Raw genomic sequence first — 15,947 nt, 5'->3', positions numbered from 1 at the left:
TGGACACAGAACTAAGTGTTGATTCAGTGGGTAAGTATGTGTTTTATGGTTGTGGTTGTGTCCAAAGGTTACTGTTAACACACCAGCAGGTGTCATCTCACCCCCCAACAACAAAATCACGGATACTGGAGCTTTTCCCAAGTTTAATCACATAGCATCAGGATATTGTTCCCAGGTGGAAGCAATATGCTCACTGAGCCAGTAAGTGGTCCGAGAGGACATATGGTGTCTCTTTCAGACAGAGGCCCATTGAACACACCAGCTCTGATTTCAGTTTTCCCCACTTATTCTGAGGAGAGTCTCTCTATTACACCCTCTCAATGCTGACACTAGCGCTGTTTGCTCTCAGAGTGCACGGCTACTGTCATTATCGCTGAAACCACCGCAAGATAAATGGTTGGATATTTTAGTCTTGCCCCCTGCCCGATACAGTACTGTCGACAGGTCACGGAGCAGAGTTAAGGTTTTGGCTGTACATGGCAAAGCGCAGACAAGTGGTACACAAAGGGAACTGCTGCAATGTGCATGAACTTTGAGAAACAACAATAGCAAAAAAGTTTTTGTTCCTTGCCATATTGCCTTGGCTAGCTCAATTAAGACATTAAGGCATAATTTTCAAAAAAGTTTTGGACTGAAGCTGGGGTCTTGAAGACGTTACAGTATGATTTTATTGTAAATGCAACTGCTCGTTGGATTTCATGCCATCACACCCATCTAAACTTGATCATGTAGATGTACACTGTGGGAGTGGCAAACACAGATTCACTGTAAATCAACTTTGAAATCAAAAATCTAAGAGCCAAGGTATGTTCATGATAGCCACAACAACGGCACAGGAATCGCCATGCCTCCTTTGGAGTTGTAGCCCAGATAACTCCGCCCACCCCCGCGGCCCATACGAGGGGATCCTTTTATGCTTGAACCGCAGAATCATCATATCCTGACAGCAGAAGACAGCCAACACCCTGTAATGCAGGGGAGCTGTAAATCGGACACCTTTCTGCATATCCTGAGCACGCAGGAGGGTAAAGCTCAACATGGCAAGACACTCTAGATAACCTAGCCTTGCCTCCATAATATTGGAAGGGTAAGAATGAAAGGGCAACATTGCCTTTCACAGAGCTGTGGCCCTTTTTTTGAATAAATAAATAAAAAAAAATAATAATAAAAAGAGGCCAGCCAGCTTAGAGTAGGAAAGCCAGAACAAAAACACTCACACGTGCAGGCTGCAGTGGAGACATGCAGATAAACACCATGAGCTGTTTACTGCATTAAACATGTGTCTCTCAGTCAATGCGTATTAGTTGGATTGCATGAAGGTTTGGCAATGTCAAAGCAAGACATGCCAAAAGTAGGACTAAACGAGAGTTGTGACAATGAGTGGAAAGGAAATGTAACGTGTGCCCATATTTGAGATCTTTGCAGTACCTGTGCAAGAAGTTGTGCTTGTGCATGTGGGTGACCCCAGCAGCGATCTCGCAAGCCATTTTCTGCAGCTGTAGTAGTTCTCCATTCCTGTAGAGCCAGTCATGTTGCGATACATAACACTTCAGGTCCCCCTGCACATCAAAGCACAAACACAGCAATAAGTGTAGAAACTATAGACAATTTTAAACCAATTACAAGGAATAACACCATTTTAAGACCATTATAATTAGTGTTGTTATAATGATAATAAACAGCTGTGATTCTGCAGCTTGCAAGTGAAATAAGGCTTTTTTTATACAATAGTTGCATAAGCAATACATTAATTAGAGGAAGACAGATATCTCGGTTTTACCGATTAACCAGTGCCACTAGTTTATTTTTGAAAATATTGGTTATCTGCAAAAATCAATGCCAATAGTTGCAGATATTTTTTTTTTTATTCTTCTGTGTTCCTCTGATAATTACGTTTTTTTATTGAAGCGAGGGCATGCAAATAAAAATACATTGTGTCTCCAACTCCATTTATTGTGCATAATATCAATAATATATAGGTTATAAAAAGCTTAATTTGGTAAATTTTTAATATAGACCATTGTGATGGAGCCAAGTCCTCATCATTTCAAAATAACAGTCTCCTGTGTGTTTCAGGCATGTTCTGAGTTAAAAGTCCCTTGTAATGCACGATTATTATTGGGATTTGGTTTGAAAAATAAACTACATCTGGAATTTTATTCATTTTGGACTCTGGCCTCTATGTCTGTGCCAATTAAGAAAATGCTGTAACATTCTAAGAATCTATTTTAAAAACTATCGGCCGATTAATCGGTTATCTGCCTTTCCACCACCTTAGATATCGGTATTGGTAAAGTCCACTATTGGTCAATCTCTAACATTAATACCATGTTAATCACAGGTTTGAATCCAGGGCGTGCTGAGTGACTCCAGTCCGGCTTCCTAAACAACCAATTGGCCCGGTTGCAAGGGTGGTTTGAGCCATGTTGGGTTAACCTCCTCGTGGTCACTATAATGTGATTCGCTCTCAGAGGGGCACGTGGTGAGCAGTGAGTGGATGCCGCGGAGGATAGCGTGAGCCTCCCCACACGCACTGCGTCGCCGCGGTAGCTCGCTCAAAACAACCACGTGATAAAATGTGCGGATTGACGTCTCAGAGGGGGAGGCAACTGAGATTCGTATTCCACCACCCGGATTGAGGCGAGTCACCACGCCACCACTAGGACTTGGAGCGCATTGGGAATTCCAAATTGGGGAGAAAGGGGAAGGGAACTTTTTAATTTTTTTATTTCAGACAAAATATATAAACTATTATTATCATGTAAGCCAGATATTTCATCTTTATTCTTAGATGTTTGCCACAGTTAAAAAAAAAAATTTGAGATAAAAAAGAGATGCAAAAGTAGGACAATGTGTAAGAATTCTACACAGTGGAGTGATCAAGAAGTGAACCAAAAGTATTGGAGCACTATTGGAATGCAGCTTATTGGACCAGTAAAAACTGTTGAATAAAACAAACAAACAAATGAAAACATAATTAAACATGAATGTGAAGCAGATCTCGTACAGCACATACAGCATTTTGGGTACATCAATGGTACACAATGTTTTCTAGGCTGAATCTGCAACTTGCATATGGTGCCACAGAGGGGCAGTACGATCTCTTTGTACAGATGCCTTCCTGCCTCACAGTGATTCATCCAAATAAGGGAAAGGCTGTTTATTAGAGACTACTACATGCGGTGTCACAGCACTTTAAAAATAAAAAAGCAGTGGCAAGACAGGCCACACAGATCAGGGCTGCATAGATGTGTTGGGTTTCTGGGCTCAAAGACTAAATGGCAATTTAGAATAAATGGGCAGCACAGTGAGAAATTTGTTTTGTTGGATGATTGAACAGATGATTGAACACCACGGGGTGCTGCCAAAACTGGCTATGGTTGCCGTGGAGCCTCTGCTTAGTACAATATTTTAATGGCAACCAATGTTGTAAAGTACCGGCAATACCCGCGTGCTGTTTGACTACAGCTGGCTCAAATGCGTACTGTACCGTGCATGCTGTATAGAATGCTCGCGTCTCGTCGTGAATGCATGTGAACAGTCAAATGTGCTTCTTGGTAAAACTGCCCCTCTTGACACGATATTTATGTAATCACAACCGTTAATGTAATATGACAGCAGATGGGATAAAAAATCTGCACAGTCTTGACGTGATATTTATGTAACAGCCGTTGTGTATTACGTGAGTGTAAGCGGATAGGGCAAAATCTTAGATCTCAAATATCTGCGATATGTAAATGCAGCCTAAAAGACCTGCTACTCTTATAGGCCTATCGTTCATTTTAATGAAACAGCAACATTGAAAAGATGAAGTGTATGACTTCTCAGAGTGCATTGAATCAGTATTAATGATTATCTAAAATTCACACAATAACATTTTTATTTTGTATTGGGTTATTTAGCATTTTTATTACAGACTTTTTAAAAATTACTTTAAAAGCTTGAAGCAATGTTTACTTAAGAAACACTTGAAAGCTACCTTGTTTTAATTTAATTTGTTAATATTAATATTAACTTGGAGCCTGGGTAGCTCAGAAAGTATTGCTGCTGACTACCACCCCTGGAGTCTCGAGTTCGAATCCAGGGTGTGCTGAGTGACTCCAGCCGGGGGTATTTTCACATGGGGTAACCTCCTCATGGTCACGATTAGTGGTTTCGCTCTCAATGGGACACGCGGTAATTTGTGCATGGCTCGCAGAGAGTAGCATGAGCCTCAACATGCTGCGAGTCTCCGCGGTGTAGCATTATATTTAAGATTGTTTAATTTCCAACAAACTTTTTCTGTAGCCTTCCACAAGCTTCTCACAATAAGTTGCTGGAATTTTAGCCCATTCCTCCAGACAGAACTGGTGTAACTGAGTCAGGTTTGTAGGACTCTTTGCTCGCACACACTTTTTCAGTTCTGCCAACAAATTTTCTATCGGACTGAGGTCAGCGCTTTGTGATGGCCACTCCAATAACTTGACTTTGCTGTCCTCAAGCCATTTTGCCACAACTTTGGAGGTATGCTTGGAGTCATTGTCCATTTGGAAGACCTATTTGCATCAGAGCTTTAACTTCCTGGCTGATGTCTTGAGATGTTGCTTCAATATATCCACATCATTTTCCTTCCTCATGATACCATCTATTTTGTTCACCAGTCCCTCCTGCAGCAAAGCACCCCCACAACATGATGCTGCCATCCCAATGCTTCACCATTGGGATTGTGTTCTTCAGCTTGCAAGCCTCACCCTTTTTCCTCCAAACATAACAATGGTCATTATGGCCAAACAGTTACAATTTTGTTTCATCAGACCAGAGGACATTTCTCCAAAAATTAAGATTTGTGTCACCATGTGCACTTGCAAACTGTAGTTTGGCTTTTTTATGGTGGTTTTGGAACAGTGCCTTCTTCCTTGTGGAGCAGCCTTTCAGGTTATGTTGATATAGGACTCGTTTTCCTGTGGATATAGATACTTGTCTACCTGTTTCCTCCAGCATCTTCACAAGGTCCTTTGCTGTTGTTCTGGGATTGATTTGCACTTTTCGCACCAAAATACGTTCATCTTTAGGAGACAGAATGCGTCTCCTTCCTGAGCGGTATGATGGTTGCATGGACCCATGGTGTTTATACTTGCATACAATTTTTTTGTAAAGATGAACATGGTACCTTCAGGTATTTGGAAATTGCTCTCAAGGATGAACCAGACTTGTGGAGGTCTACAATTTGTTTTTAGGTCTTGGCATCTGAGTTTGAAGTTAGGCCTTAAAATACATATGGAACTACTATTAGAGGCTAATTGCCTAAAGGCTTGACATAATTTTCTGGAATTTTCCAAGCTGCTTAAAGGCACAGTTAACTTAAAAAATGTCTGACCCACTGCAATTGTGATTTATTTATTTGTATTACCATGTCAGCATCACTGGCTACTTTCATAGCAAAATCAAGGTAGTTATAAAAGGTGATATACACAAAATATAATACAGTAATATACACAATGATCAGTATATAAGATCTTTCATTTCAATAGTTCATTAAAAATAAAATGACAATTTTCCCTAGTGATTATTTTTTATTTTTTTTAAACATTTTGAGTAAAAACATTGCCTAGTAGCATTAAAAGTAAGACATTCCAGTCAAATGTGTTTTATAGACAGTGTTGTCTGACAAAAATCACATGTTGGTGGCACTTCCCTTTCAACAAAAACATACGTGTAAGTCTGGAATGGCCAATACGGCATCTTGTGTAAACAGTCTGGTCATGCGTACACTCAAAAGGAAAACTTGTGAAAGATCTGCTTGGTACCAAGTGAGTCTCTTGAAGTCAAGAGGCAATGGGATTAACAACAGCAGATAAACGCTGCAGTTCAGCAAAGTTTACATTAATCCCTCGGCAGTTCCACTGAATAATGTGATTATTCATTCTCAAATAGCAAAACCGGTACATGCCCTTTACGTCAGCATTTAGGAGATAAGCTACGGCTATGCGAATTTATGTTCTCTTTCATTTCAATATCCTTTGAAATTTCAGTCTTTTGACATCTTTTTCCTTGATTAACTTTTGGTAATTGTGTTCTTATACTACTTTGTGTCTTTTTCCCTCTTGAAGATTGGTTGTTTTCAGCTTTGTTCTTCAGTGACTTGGGTCTGACTTAATGTATTTTGGCGGTGGGTGCTTTGAGTCTTCTTTTTAGCTGAGATAGAATCTTAGTTCATGTATTGTGTTTGTCATTATTCACCCAGGTCAAGTCTGTCTGGCATTCAGCAGTTCTCATGATTGGTTTTACCACAGAGGCATACGATTTCCTAATATTAAATGCAGGAGGCTCCTCAACCACTCTGCATGCTTCAACATAACTCTCTCCATACATTTCACTCTCTGGATTTCCTTCTCTTTAATCCAAACTGGACAGAGTTTTGATGAGGCAGAGTGATCAGCTGCGCAGTTGCTGCATTTTGCCGGTCTTGTAAAGCTTGATTCGTGTCCTTCCTCTACACAATTACAGCATACTGACTTGTTTTTACATCCTGCAGACAGGTACACTCAAACATCCTAATTGGATCATTTCTGGTGGTTGTGGTTTGCTGAATGTCACTATGTTAGTTCCTGTTATAACCATCTGGTCTTCTTTTTTGATTGTAATTCTTGTAAAAATGTTTACACCTTGTTCAGTCAATTCCGATGCTATGTCAGCCTCATCCATATTTTGTAGCTCTCTGGTACAGATAACTTCTTTACTGCTGTATAGAGATGGATGATACAAGGCTTTTATAGGAACATTGGCCAGCGTATATGTGCCACATTAGATTATCTGTGTGAATTCTTTTGGAACATTCCACAAGTATTTGTCCAGACCGTAGTTTTTTCCCATTTTTAACGGTCCCTGCTATACCGGAGATACCTTTTTGTATTCCAAAAGGGGACAGCTTAGTCACAGACATATCAGGTAGTTCAGATTCAAAAAAAATGTATCTCTGCCTATTTTCACTTTTTTGGGAGAACATGCAACAAGTATCAGAGTCACCATCCACATTCTGTTCCAACTTTAGTCGTTTAGGGTTTTTTTGGTTAGTCATATTTGTGTTATTTTGTTTCATTACTCCCGCTCCCCACCCACCTCGGAGTCCAACAATAGGATGCACATAGCCGCGGGATATGCTGGGATTGTGATAGTCAATTCAAGTGAAACAATCAGTCTGTTAAAAATTGTTGGAAAAATGTCTTGCACAAAGTAGATGTCCTAAACGACTTGACAAAACTATAGTTTGCTAATATGAAATCATATCAGTAACCATATAAAAGCTGTTTTATTCTACATGGAGAGGGTCCACACATGACCGCTGCCATGTTAGAATCACATGACCAGACGAATACTACATCTCGGTAACCGTTTTGTATTGGACACTTTCATTCATGGATTAAATTAAAAAAGGCTGACTGTAAATTGAATATTTTTACAATGGCATCAGTAACTGAAAACGAATGTGTTTGAATGATGCTGCATCCACGCCACTAGGTATCAGTGTAAGATGACGAATTAAAAAAAATATTTAAATTCACAAAAAATTAAAAAATTAAACAAAAAAAAAAGAAGTCAGATGAATCATTCATTCGTCTCCACCACTTTCAGAGCACTCGCTCAATGACTGAGTTTGATTACATAAGTCACAGGGGGTGTAGACTCTGGCCCTAAGAGGATCCTGATTTCTCTGACTCCTAGCAACACAGGGCAATCTACTCCCTTTGGAATGCTGCAGGAGAAACAGCATTACTGCCACCACTCACATAAAATATCCTTAACTTTCTGGCAAATCAGACAACCTGTAATGCAATTCAGAGAAGGAGCTTTGTTTCAACAATGCAAGGATTGGCAAATTGATCTCCCTTTCATTTATCCACTTGTAATTCAAGCATAATTCATTTTATCATGAATTATCTTCCATTAATAATGACTAGCATGATGATATGAATGATGAAGTGTGCTTAGCATAACTTCAGTGTGCCTGACGTTGTAATCTATCCAAACATCTTCAGTGCCTAAAATTAAGGGACCACAAGCAAACTGACCCACAATTTCAGTAAACCTGAACACAATAGGGGCTGAATCTCACGAAAACACATCCAAGTCATATTTCACCCCAAAATCACTAACAAATACATTATATGCTGATGATAGACAAATAAGCCTTTTTAGGATCATTTTTGCATTGTGACATTATTTTAATAACAATTAAGGACATTTTATTATTATTGTATGCAGATGTTTAACTTTTGAAGTTTTATTTTTTTCATTCTTTTTACTGGTAACTGTGAGGCTGTTGTCATCACAATGATTTCTCTTTAATTTGATTCAGCACAAATAAAAAAGCAAAATAACAAAAACTAGCATGATGTATAAATATTTCAATATAATATTATTATTTTTATTAATTACTTTTGGGAATGATTATTGACCGGAATGTGCTCAATTGTTATAAAAATAATGTCATAATGCAAAAAATCATATTAGTCCTAAAAATAGGCTTCATTTTCTATAAGAAAAATAGAATACATTTTTTTTTTTATTTCGGTGTGAAATATTTTCTCTGTGACTTGGCCATGTTCTTGAAAGTTTTCCCACTAATTATGGATGAAAATTGTGATTTTGTACAACTTTCAAATTTTTGTGCAAAAGCATACAGTTAATGTACAGTTGTTTTTAGATCTAATAAAGTACAGTCAAAATCCACATCATATTACAGCTATGCCTCTGCCTAAACACACACACAGCAGTTCCCTAAAGACAGCCTTTACAGGAGAGACGGTCACTCAATCAGGGATCAACTGGCATTCTGCAAACCAGCTCCTATTGCACCCAGCGGTTATATTTCTGTCTAAAATGCACTGCGTCAGGGTAATCAATGGTTACCAGTGATACACAAAAGACAATCAGCTAGCCAAAGACCTTTCAAAGGTGCTTCTCTCTTCCTCCGGCATGACAAGTTCAACAAACATCTTTATGTAAAATGTAAGATAAAAATCCTTAAAGAATAATATCCTTAAAAAAAGCCCTTCCTGTCTTTGCACCTTTGATTGGCCATGTTTGGAATGGAATACTAGTGTACTGCTTACTGTACAGTATATAATGCATATTGCTCACTGAGCAAGTACACGTCACGTTGGATGTTTAATTCAGTAAGTGGCACTCAGTTATTATTTTATGAATTAAAACATGGGGGGCTATTCAGTGGTTGAAAAGTAGAAAAAAAAGGTTATAGGACTCCCAAATTGGCCTTTTGATTCTTGTGAAGCTGCACTCTGACTTCGGGAGGACCGGCTTGGGTCAAAGCCCAAGCTGTAACACCAGGAAAGGGCCTAGACTGCATTACGGAACAACGGGCCACAGTGAGCTCATGCTTTCTATGGAGATGGGCGGGATGGCTCAGAGCCATCCACCTGCTTAAGCCCAGAGGATTCCGGACCACGGCATTGTTCCTAACAACTGGTCAGGTGTGCAGAATGCACCTAACCACTAGCGCTGTGGGATTAACATGCAGCTAACTAATTGCAGAGCACTAGCAGGGTCTGCCTCAGCACAAACTGAAATTAATCAGGAAATACTTTCTCAGATGATTCAAAACGTGAGTTTGCACAAACACTGCCAGTGATCTGCCAGGTTTAAATTATTATTTTTGGTATATTAGCAGTCAGGAGGGGAACAAAACTCCATCTGTGTTGCCAAGCGCTTTCTTTAATTTGCAGGAAACTGCTTAGATGATGACATGCTTTTGTTTGTTTCACTTTGCACTAGCACATTAGAGACTAAAAAGTAGGGGTGGGTTCTATTATAAAATACTTTATAAATGAAATACTTCCTCTTTATTTGGAACAAGACAATGTCAAAGTAAATAAACAAATATCAACTTGTTTCAAAAATCAACCTTACCAAAATGCTACATTTCACAGTATGCCAAATTTCAGTTTCAAATGTTGCTGACCATTATTATTATTATTATTATTATTATTATTATTATTATTATTACTTTACTCAAGAAACATTCATGTGTCAGATGAGCAGAATATTTAGCGATTTTAAAGTGCCAAACGTGCGATGAAGGTCAATCAATTTGCTTGGATGGCAGCAGAAAAACCCTGTCCATATATCTTCAATTCAAGTCTCACGTGAATCTCTGTCCACCAACAGATTAGACCACACTACACATATGGATATTTACATATCACAATATAGCAAAATCTCTTATCAGTTGAAACTTTATATCGTTGCCATGATAAATATTGTCATATCGCCCACCACTACTATTAAGAACAAAGCTTCATAAATAAATGAAAAACTGAAAATAAACTGAAAAATATTTTTCACAATCATATTTCAATGCACCTTTAAAAAAAGATATTTGTTGTATTAATTAATAGCAATTTAATCATTATATTTTATGAATTTCCATGTAAAGCTTCAAAAAGAAATTGGAAATAAAATGGAAATAAATGGAAAAATCACTTGTTTCAATGCACTTTTAAACAACATTATTTGTATTAACTACTAATGAACAATAATTTATTTGACTATATTATTTATTTTCACCTACCTGCAATAAGCAAGTTCCAACAACAAAATTAAAAGCGCAAAGATTCGTGAGAAATAATTTGCAACTTTCGCAATCATATTCCCACACACCTTCAAATAAAAAACTAAACGTTTTTTTCTGTGCTTATGCAAGAGCAAGATCAGTTTTTAAAATGCAATTCTGTGTCGTATTCAAACCCTCTTCTCTTTCTCACAGCATCTTTGGCAGCATGGTGATAAAATGTACCAACACAGCGAGATGTGAGAGTGGCAGTGCCAGTAAAAGTATCCAGTTGATTTACTGGGATATGAGGGAATCGGAGAGCGACCTACTGCAGGCAGTTATGTGGACCAGATCCTTGTCAGGCACAAGCAGCGCACCCAAAATAGATCAGGAAAAACAGAAACTAAATCCAAGTTCAAGAAGCAGCCCAATGACAGAGACTGGCCCAATAACTTCAGACAGATGCTGGCCTAATTAAAGCACTGGGAACAAATAAAGCAGTGAGGTACAGTGGAGTATCTGGGATTTCATCAGAATGTTCAAAATGAATTCCAGATACTCCACTGTACCTCACTGCTGAATTCCAGATATCAGGCGTAGCTGTGAGACAAGAACAAGATCCCACCATGCAATTCAGCTGCTTACAAGGGTGCAAGACAAGACCATCTAGTGCACTAGACTGATGCTGAAGAATTCAATAACAGATGTCATGTTTTATAGGTGCACTCGGTGATTTGTTTTGTGTGCTAATTTTAAAACAGAAAGAAGTACATTTCTGAAAAATATGATTAAATGCATTGCTTTAATGTATCATTTATCAAATTCGGGGATAAAAGTTAACAGTACACTGTGTTTATAATACATCGGACTGTAGTTCTATCCCACACTGCCTTGTTTTTGTTTGTGAGAAATTAGATATGGCATCTAATTTGACTAAGCACTATTCAAGAGAACATTCTTTACCGTTTTGAGGCATGGGGATTTGGCCATTTTCCCAACATTACTGGGGATTCATGAAATGGTCAAATGTTTGGGATTTTTTCTAAAAAGTCACAAATCACTAACTTACCAGTTCACAGTACTCAAAAACCAGCAGAAAAGGTATGGCCTCCACACACTGACCAAGACACTGAAGTATATTAGGATGCTGAAGAACCCTGTAAAGATACAAATAATGGACAACACTGAAATCCAGCCATACATAACATATTCTGTTTATCATTGAACCTGTTAACATAATATTACTCCATAATATCAGGTCAAATAATCTGACCATGCAAGAAATCTACATTTGCATGACATTTGAAATAATTGCATTATTTTCTACTTCTGACATCAAACAGTGAAGAGGCATGTGCTCAACAAGTGCGACATTGGATGAGCCGGTAAGATCACCAGGTAAGGCATTTACATGGCATGTGAAATCGCCATAACGATCAAAAATCTATCTGCATCAATCAGGTTTTTCATAAGCCATTTATGGCCTTTATGCCGATAAAAAGAACATGATTTATTGTGCATACATGACTGCATACATTGTTGGCATATTAAGCATAATCGGTGTAAGAACGAGCATGCAAACACGCTCATTATAGTATTGCAGCACCTTTAAACGACAACATGGAATAAAAAATTATGAATCTGCAAAACTATATAAGGGTTTTCTGGGTGGTTGCTATGGTGTTCTGAGCGGTTATTTACACATTGCTATATGGTTGCTAAGGCATTGCTATGCAGTTTTTAGGTTGTTCTGTGTAGTTGCTAGCAGGGCTGTAAACAGGGCAGAGAATTATATTCAAATTTTAAAGACACTATTTGAGATAGGGCAAAACCTAAGTACACAAAAGGGTACAACAAATCTATATAAACCTATCAGCACCATGTTGTAGTGATTACTGCAAATAATATATCTGGCTGTAAACAAATGTGAGTAAAATAAAGTCTTTTAATATAGTCAAAAGATTCAGCCAGTTCATATTCTCAAATATTAAGTAAAAAGTAAAACGAGAAAAGTAAAGCTTTATTAGACAGTTCTATGTTGACTTTGTGTTGCACAATAGCCTGATACAATAGCCTAGACGCTGTGGTAATTATAAGTAAATTAAAACTTTAAAACGTGTCTTGAGACCCACGTTGAAATAATTAAATATTCATTTGTTGCACTCAATCAGCCCAAGAATGGAAGTCATTATCAGTGACTTAATATAATGAAATTTGAAATTGACAGTTGCGAAGTCAAAAGAGCCAATCCACATGTCATCATGATATTCTGGGCCATATATATAGTTTAGGTCCCTTCTTCAAAGTAAGGCTATGAGATTTTTCACTCACTTTTTTTTTTCTTCTGCTAAGCGACATCAGCGACTATCATGATTTCTTAGAAAAGTAACAGTACTCAAACGATGCAGGGTGAGTTACCGGAAATATTTTGCGGAAATAAAGTCACACCTAAATGTAAATTAATACCTAGGAAAACCCAAATGGAGAAAGAAATCTTCACAGAACGGGACGACTCCCAAACAGGTCAAGAAAATGAAGAGGAGCTTGTTATTAAAACAGGTGCGACAACTGTGGTGTGGGTTGGGTTAAAGCTGGCAAAGAGCAGAACAATTTTATCTGCAATAAATCTGTTTCAAATGTTTTTAACACCTCAAGATGAAGAACGCAAAAGAATATTATGAAAGACAAAAGATAAATTCTGTCATTTATTTATTTAATTATTTATTTATTTATTTCGCTGGATTTTTTTTTGGTACTTTTTCTTTGCCACATTGCTTTGAGAAGATCTTAAGTCTGTTGAAGTTATAATAATAAAAATAATGGTCAACAACATTTCAAACAGAAATGTGTCACTGTGAAATTTAGCATTTTGGTAAGGTTGATTTATATTTATTAAACAATTTAAAACATTTTGTCTTGTTCCAAATAAAGAGGAAGTATTTTTCATTTATAAAGTATTTAATTCACTGACTGGAGTTCCAAAAATAGGCATTACATTATGGTTATTTAATATATAAACTCATACCGTGAAATAAGACTTTGGTCATATCGCCGCCTCTACAACACATTAACGTTTGTATTGTACTACATATATTCCAAACTTAAGAGATGATATTCATGATATGGCTGATACGAGTTCAAATGGAAGAAACTTAATTATTATATATTACAATCTACAGCCTCAGTGGACAATGCAAGTGAACCATAATAATACAATAGTAGGTCTATGTACCGCAAGCAATAAAACTATGAACTAAAAACACAAAAGGAGGATTCAATAATGACGGGGATGAAGCATATTTTTTACTTGTCGAGTACTCAAGGGACATGTACATAACTGTATATAATAACATGCCTAACAAACGTCTTTAGCTGCTGCATTGCATCTTGTTGTTCCACTGTATCGTCTATTCATTGCTATAGTCTGTTATAAAAATAATCTGTTACAAAATGTACAAAAGATTGCATAATCAAAATATAATGCATCATATTTTATCATTATGTGAAGATTCGCTTCCCAACTCTGAAAGAATGTGTACAAAGCATGTCTGTCTGTTCTTCCTTCAGGTTACCATAGTAATCTTAGGAAGCAGTTTTTTAGTGACTGTTTTTTAGTGACTGTCATTAAGTGTTCCATTCAATTTGGATTGTTGGAATTTCCACCTTTTAACTGGGGAAAGTGCATCGGAATGACACTATGTCGGACTTCTAACTTGGAAACTTGTGCAGAGATCTTTAACTCCCATTTCGTCAAGATGCCGGTGTATGTTACTTCACACAAACCTTTCGGCCCCAGGGTAGAAAGGTTTGCAGTCAGTGACAACCATTCTCTTTTATTAAAGAATATCCATTAATGAGTCTTACATTAATGGATAATAAAACACATTTAGCAAACATTTTGCAGAGACCGGTGTTCAAAACACAGTTAATTACACTAATCGTAACAATAGCATTATAGCATCGTATATCAGTTTGGTTGCTATGAGATGTCTCTGACAATCAATGTACCCCTCAAAATCACAATGTAATCAATCTCAAAATGAAAAATAAGCTCCCTAATTGACACGTTAGTTGTCAGGTAATTGTCACTGAATTTTGAAGTCAGAAGTCACATCATGTGTGATCACCATCGATCATCGTTTTCAGAGTACTCGAGGACTTGTGCCCATCCCAATATGTACATTACTGTACTATGAAATCGGTACATTATAAACAACTTGAGATGAGTATACATTCATTAGCAACTACCTTGTAGTACCCTGAACATATAACGGCTTTTTAAAAAGCTTCATGCTAAAAAGGCAGATGGAAAGTGCATGCTTGTGCATTTCTGTGACTGGGGAAAAAGACACGAGTAAACAGTGGCAAACACACACATACACTTGGGGAATCTCAAAACTACAGCAATGCTATAAAATTCTCAGAATTAATGAATATTAGTAAACATGTTACAGTCACCGGAAAAGTAGCCTATTAAATACATTGTGATTGGTAAACACAATATTCCACGAGTAATGTTTGATTAAAGCATTACTACCAATTTAAGCTTTAAACCCTATCAGAAAACATATACGTTATTCCAAACAGTTAAACATCCATCCTTGGGGGCCTGGGTAGCTCAGCGAGTATTGACGCTGACTACCACCCCTGGAGTTCGCGAGTTCAAATCCAGAGCGTATGGAGTGACTCCAGCCAGGTCTCCTAAGCAACCAAATTGGCCCGGTTGCTAGGGAGGGTAGAGTCACATGGGATAACCTCCTCATGGTCTCTATAATTTGTGGTTCTCGCTCTCGGTGGGGTGCGTGGTGAGTTGTGTGTGGATGCTGGGGAGAATAGCATGAAGCCTCCACATGCGCAACGTCTCCACGGTAATGCGCTCAACAAGGCAAGTGATAAGATGCACGGATTGACGTCTCAGACACGGAGCAACTTAGATACGTCTTCCACCTCCCGGATTAAGGTGAGTCACTACGCCACCATGAGGACTTAGAGCATTGGGAATTGAGCATTCCAAATTCGGGAGAAAAAAAAATATATAAACATCCATCCAGCCGACACACACACACGACTGTAGTAGAGATGTCCAGTTCATGAGCAAATTGTCTTTTGAAACTTTTAATTGAACTGCGTGCACCAGTTCAACAAATCGAACTGCATCGATTAGAACAATTTGCGTCTAGTCAATACTGATTCACAAATTACTCAATTATAGCCTGTCTCTAGGACCTGCGTGACACTCAGAATCGAAATGAGCCAATAATTGGGAGTGTTATGATCCAAGAACTAGTGATGTCTACTTTTGTACAGGGTTCTCTTTTGTTAAATGTATGAACTGGTTCGACTAGTTCGCAAATCAGGCTGAACAATACTTTCGCAACAGTTCAGAGTCAAAAGTATA

General features: G+C 37.8%; 1 protein-coding gene across 1 annotated transcript in view; it reads right to left on the bottom strand.

Moving 5' to 3' along the window:
• The window catches only part of LOC127652711 (serine/threonine-protein kinase LMTK2-like), a 67,382-nt gene that overhangs the window by 10,027 nt on the left and 41,408 nt on the right, over window positions 1-15,947 (bottom strand). The window contains exons 6-7 of the mRNA XM_052139032.1: window positions 11,619-11,706; window positions 1,429-1,559 (exon numbers count right to left, since the gene is read on the bottom strand). Coding sequence (XP_051994992.1) covers window positions 1,429-1,559; window positions 11,619-11,706 — 219 coding nt within the window. The remainder of the gene's footprint in view (window positions 1-1,428; window positions 1,560-11,618; window positions 11,707-15,947) is intronic.

This window comes from Xyrauchen texanus, chromosome 12 (assembly GCF_025860055.1).
Source record: "Xyrauchen texanus isolate HMW12.3.18 chromosome 12, RBS_HiC_50CHRs, whole genome shotgun sequence".
Lineage (NCBI taxonomy): Eukaryota > Metazoa > Chordata > Actinopteri > Cypriniformes > Catostomidae > Xyrauchen > Xyrauchen texanus.
This window is presented reverse-complemented; position numbering and strand designations above follow the sequence as displayed.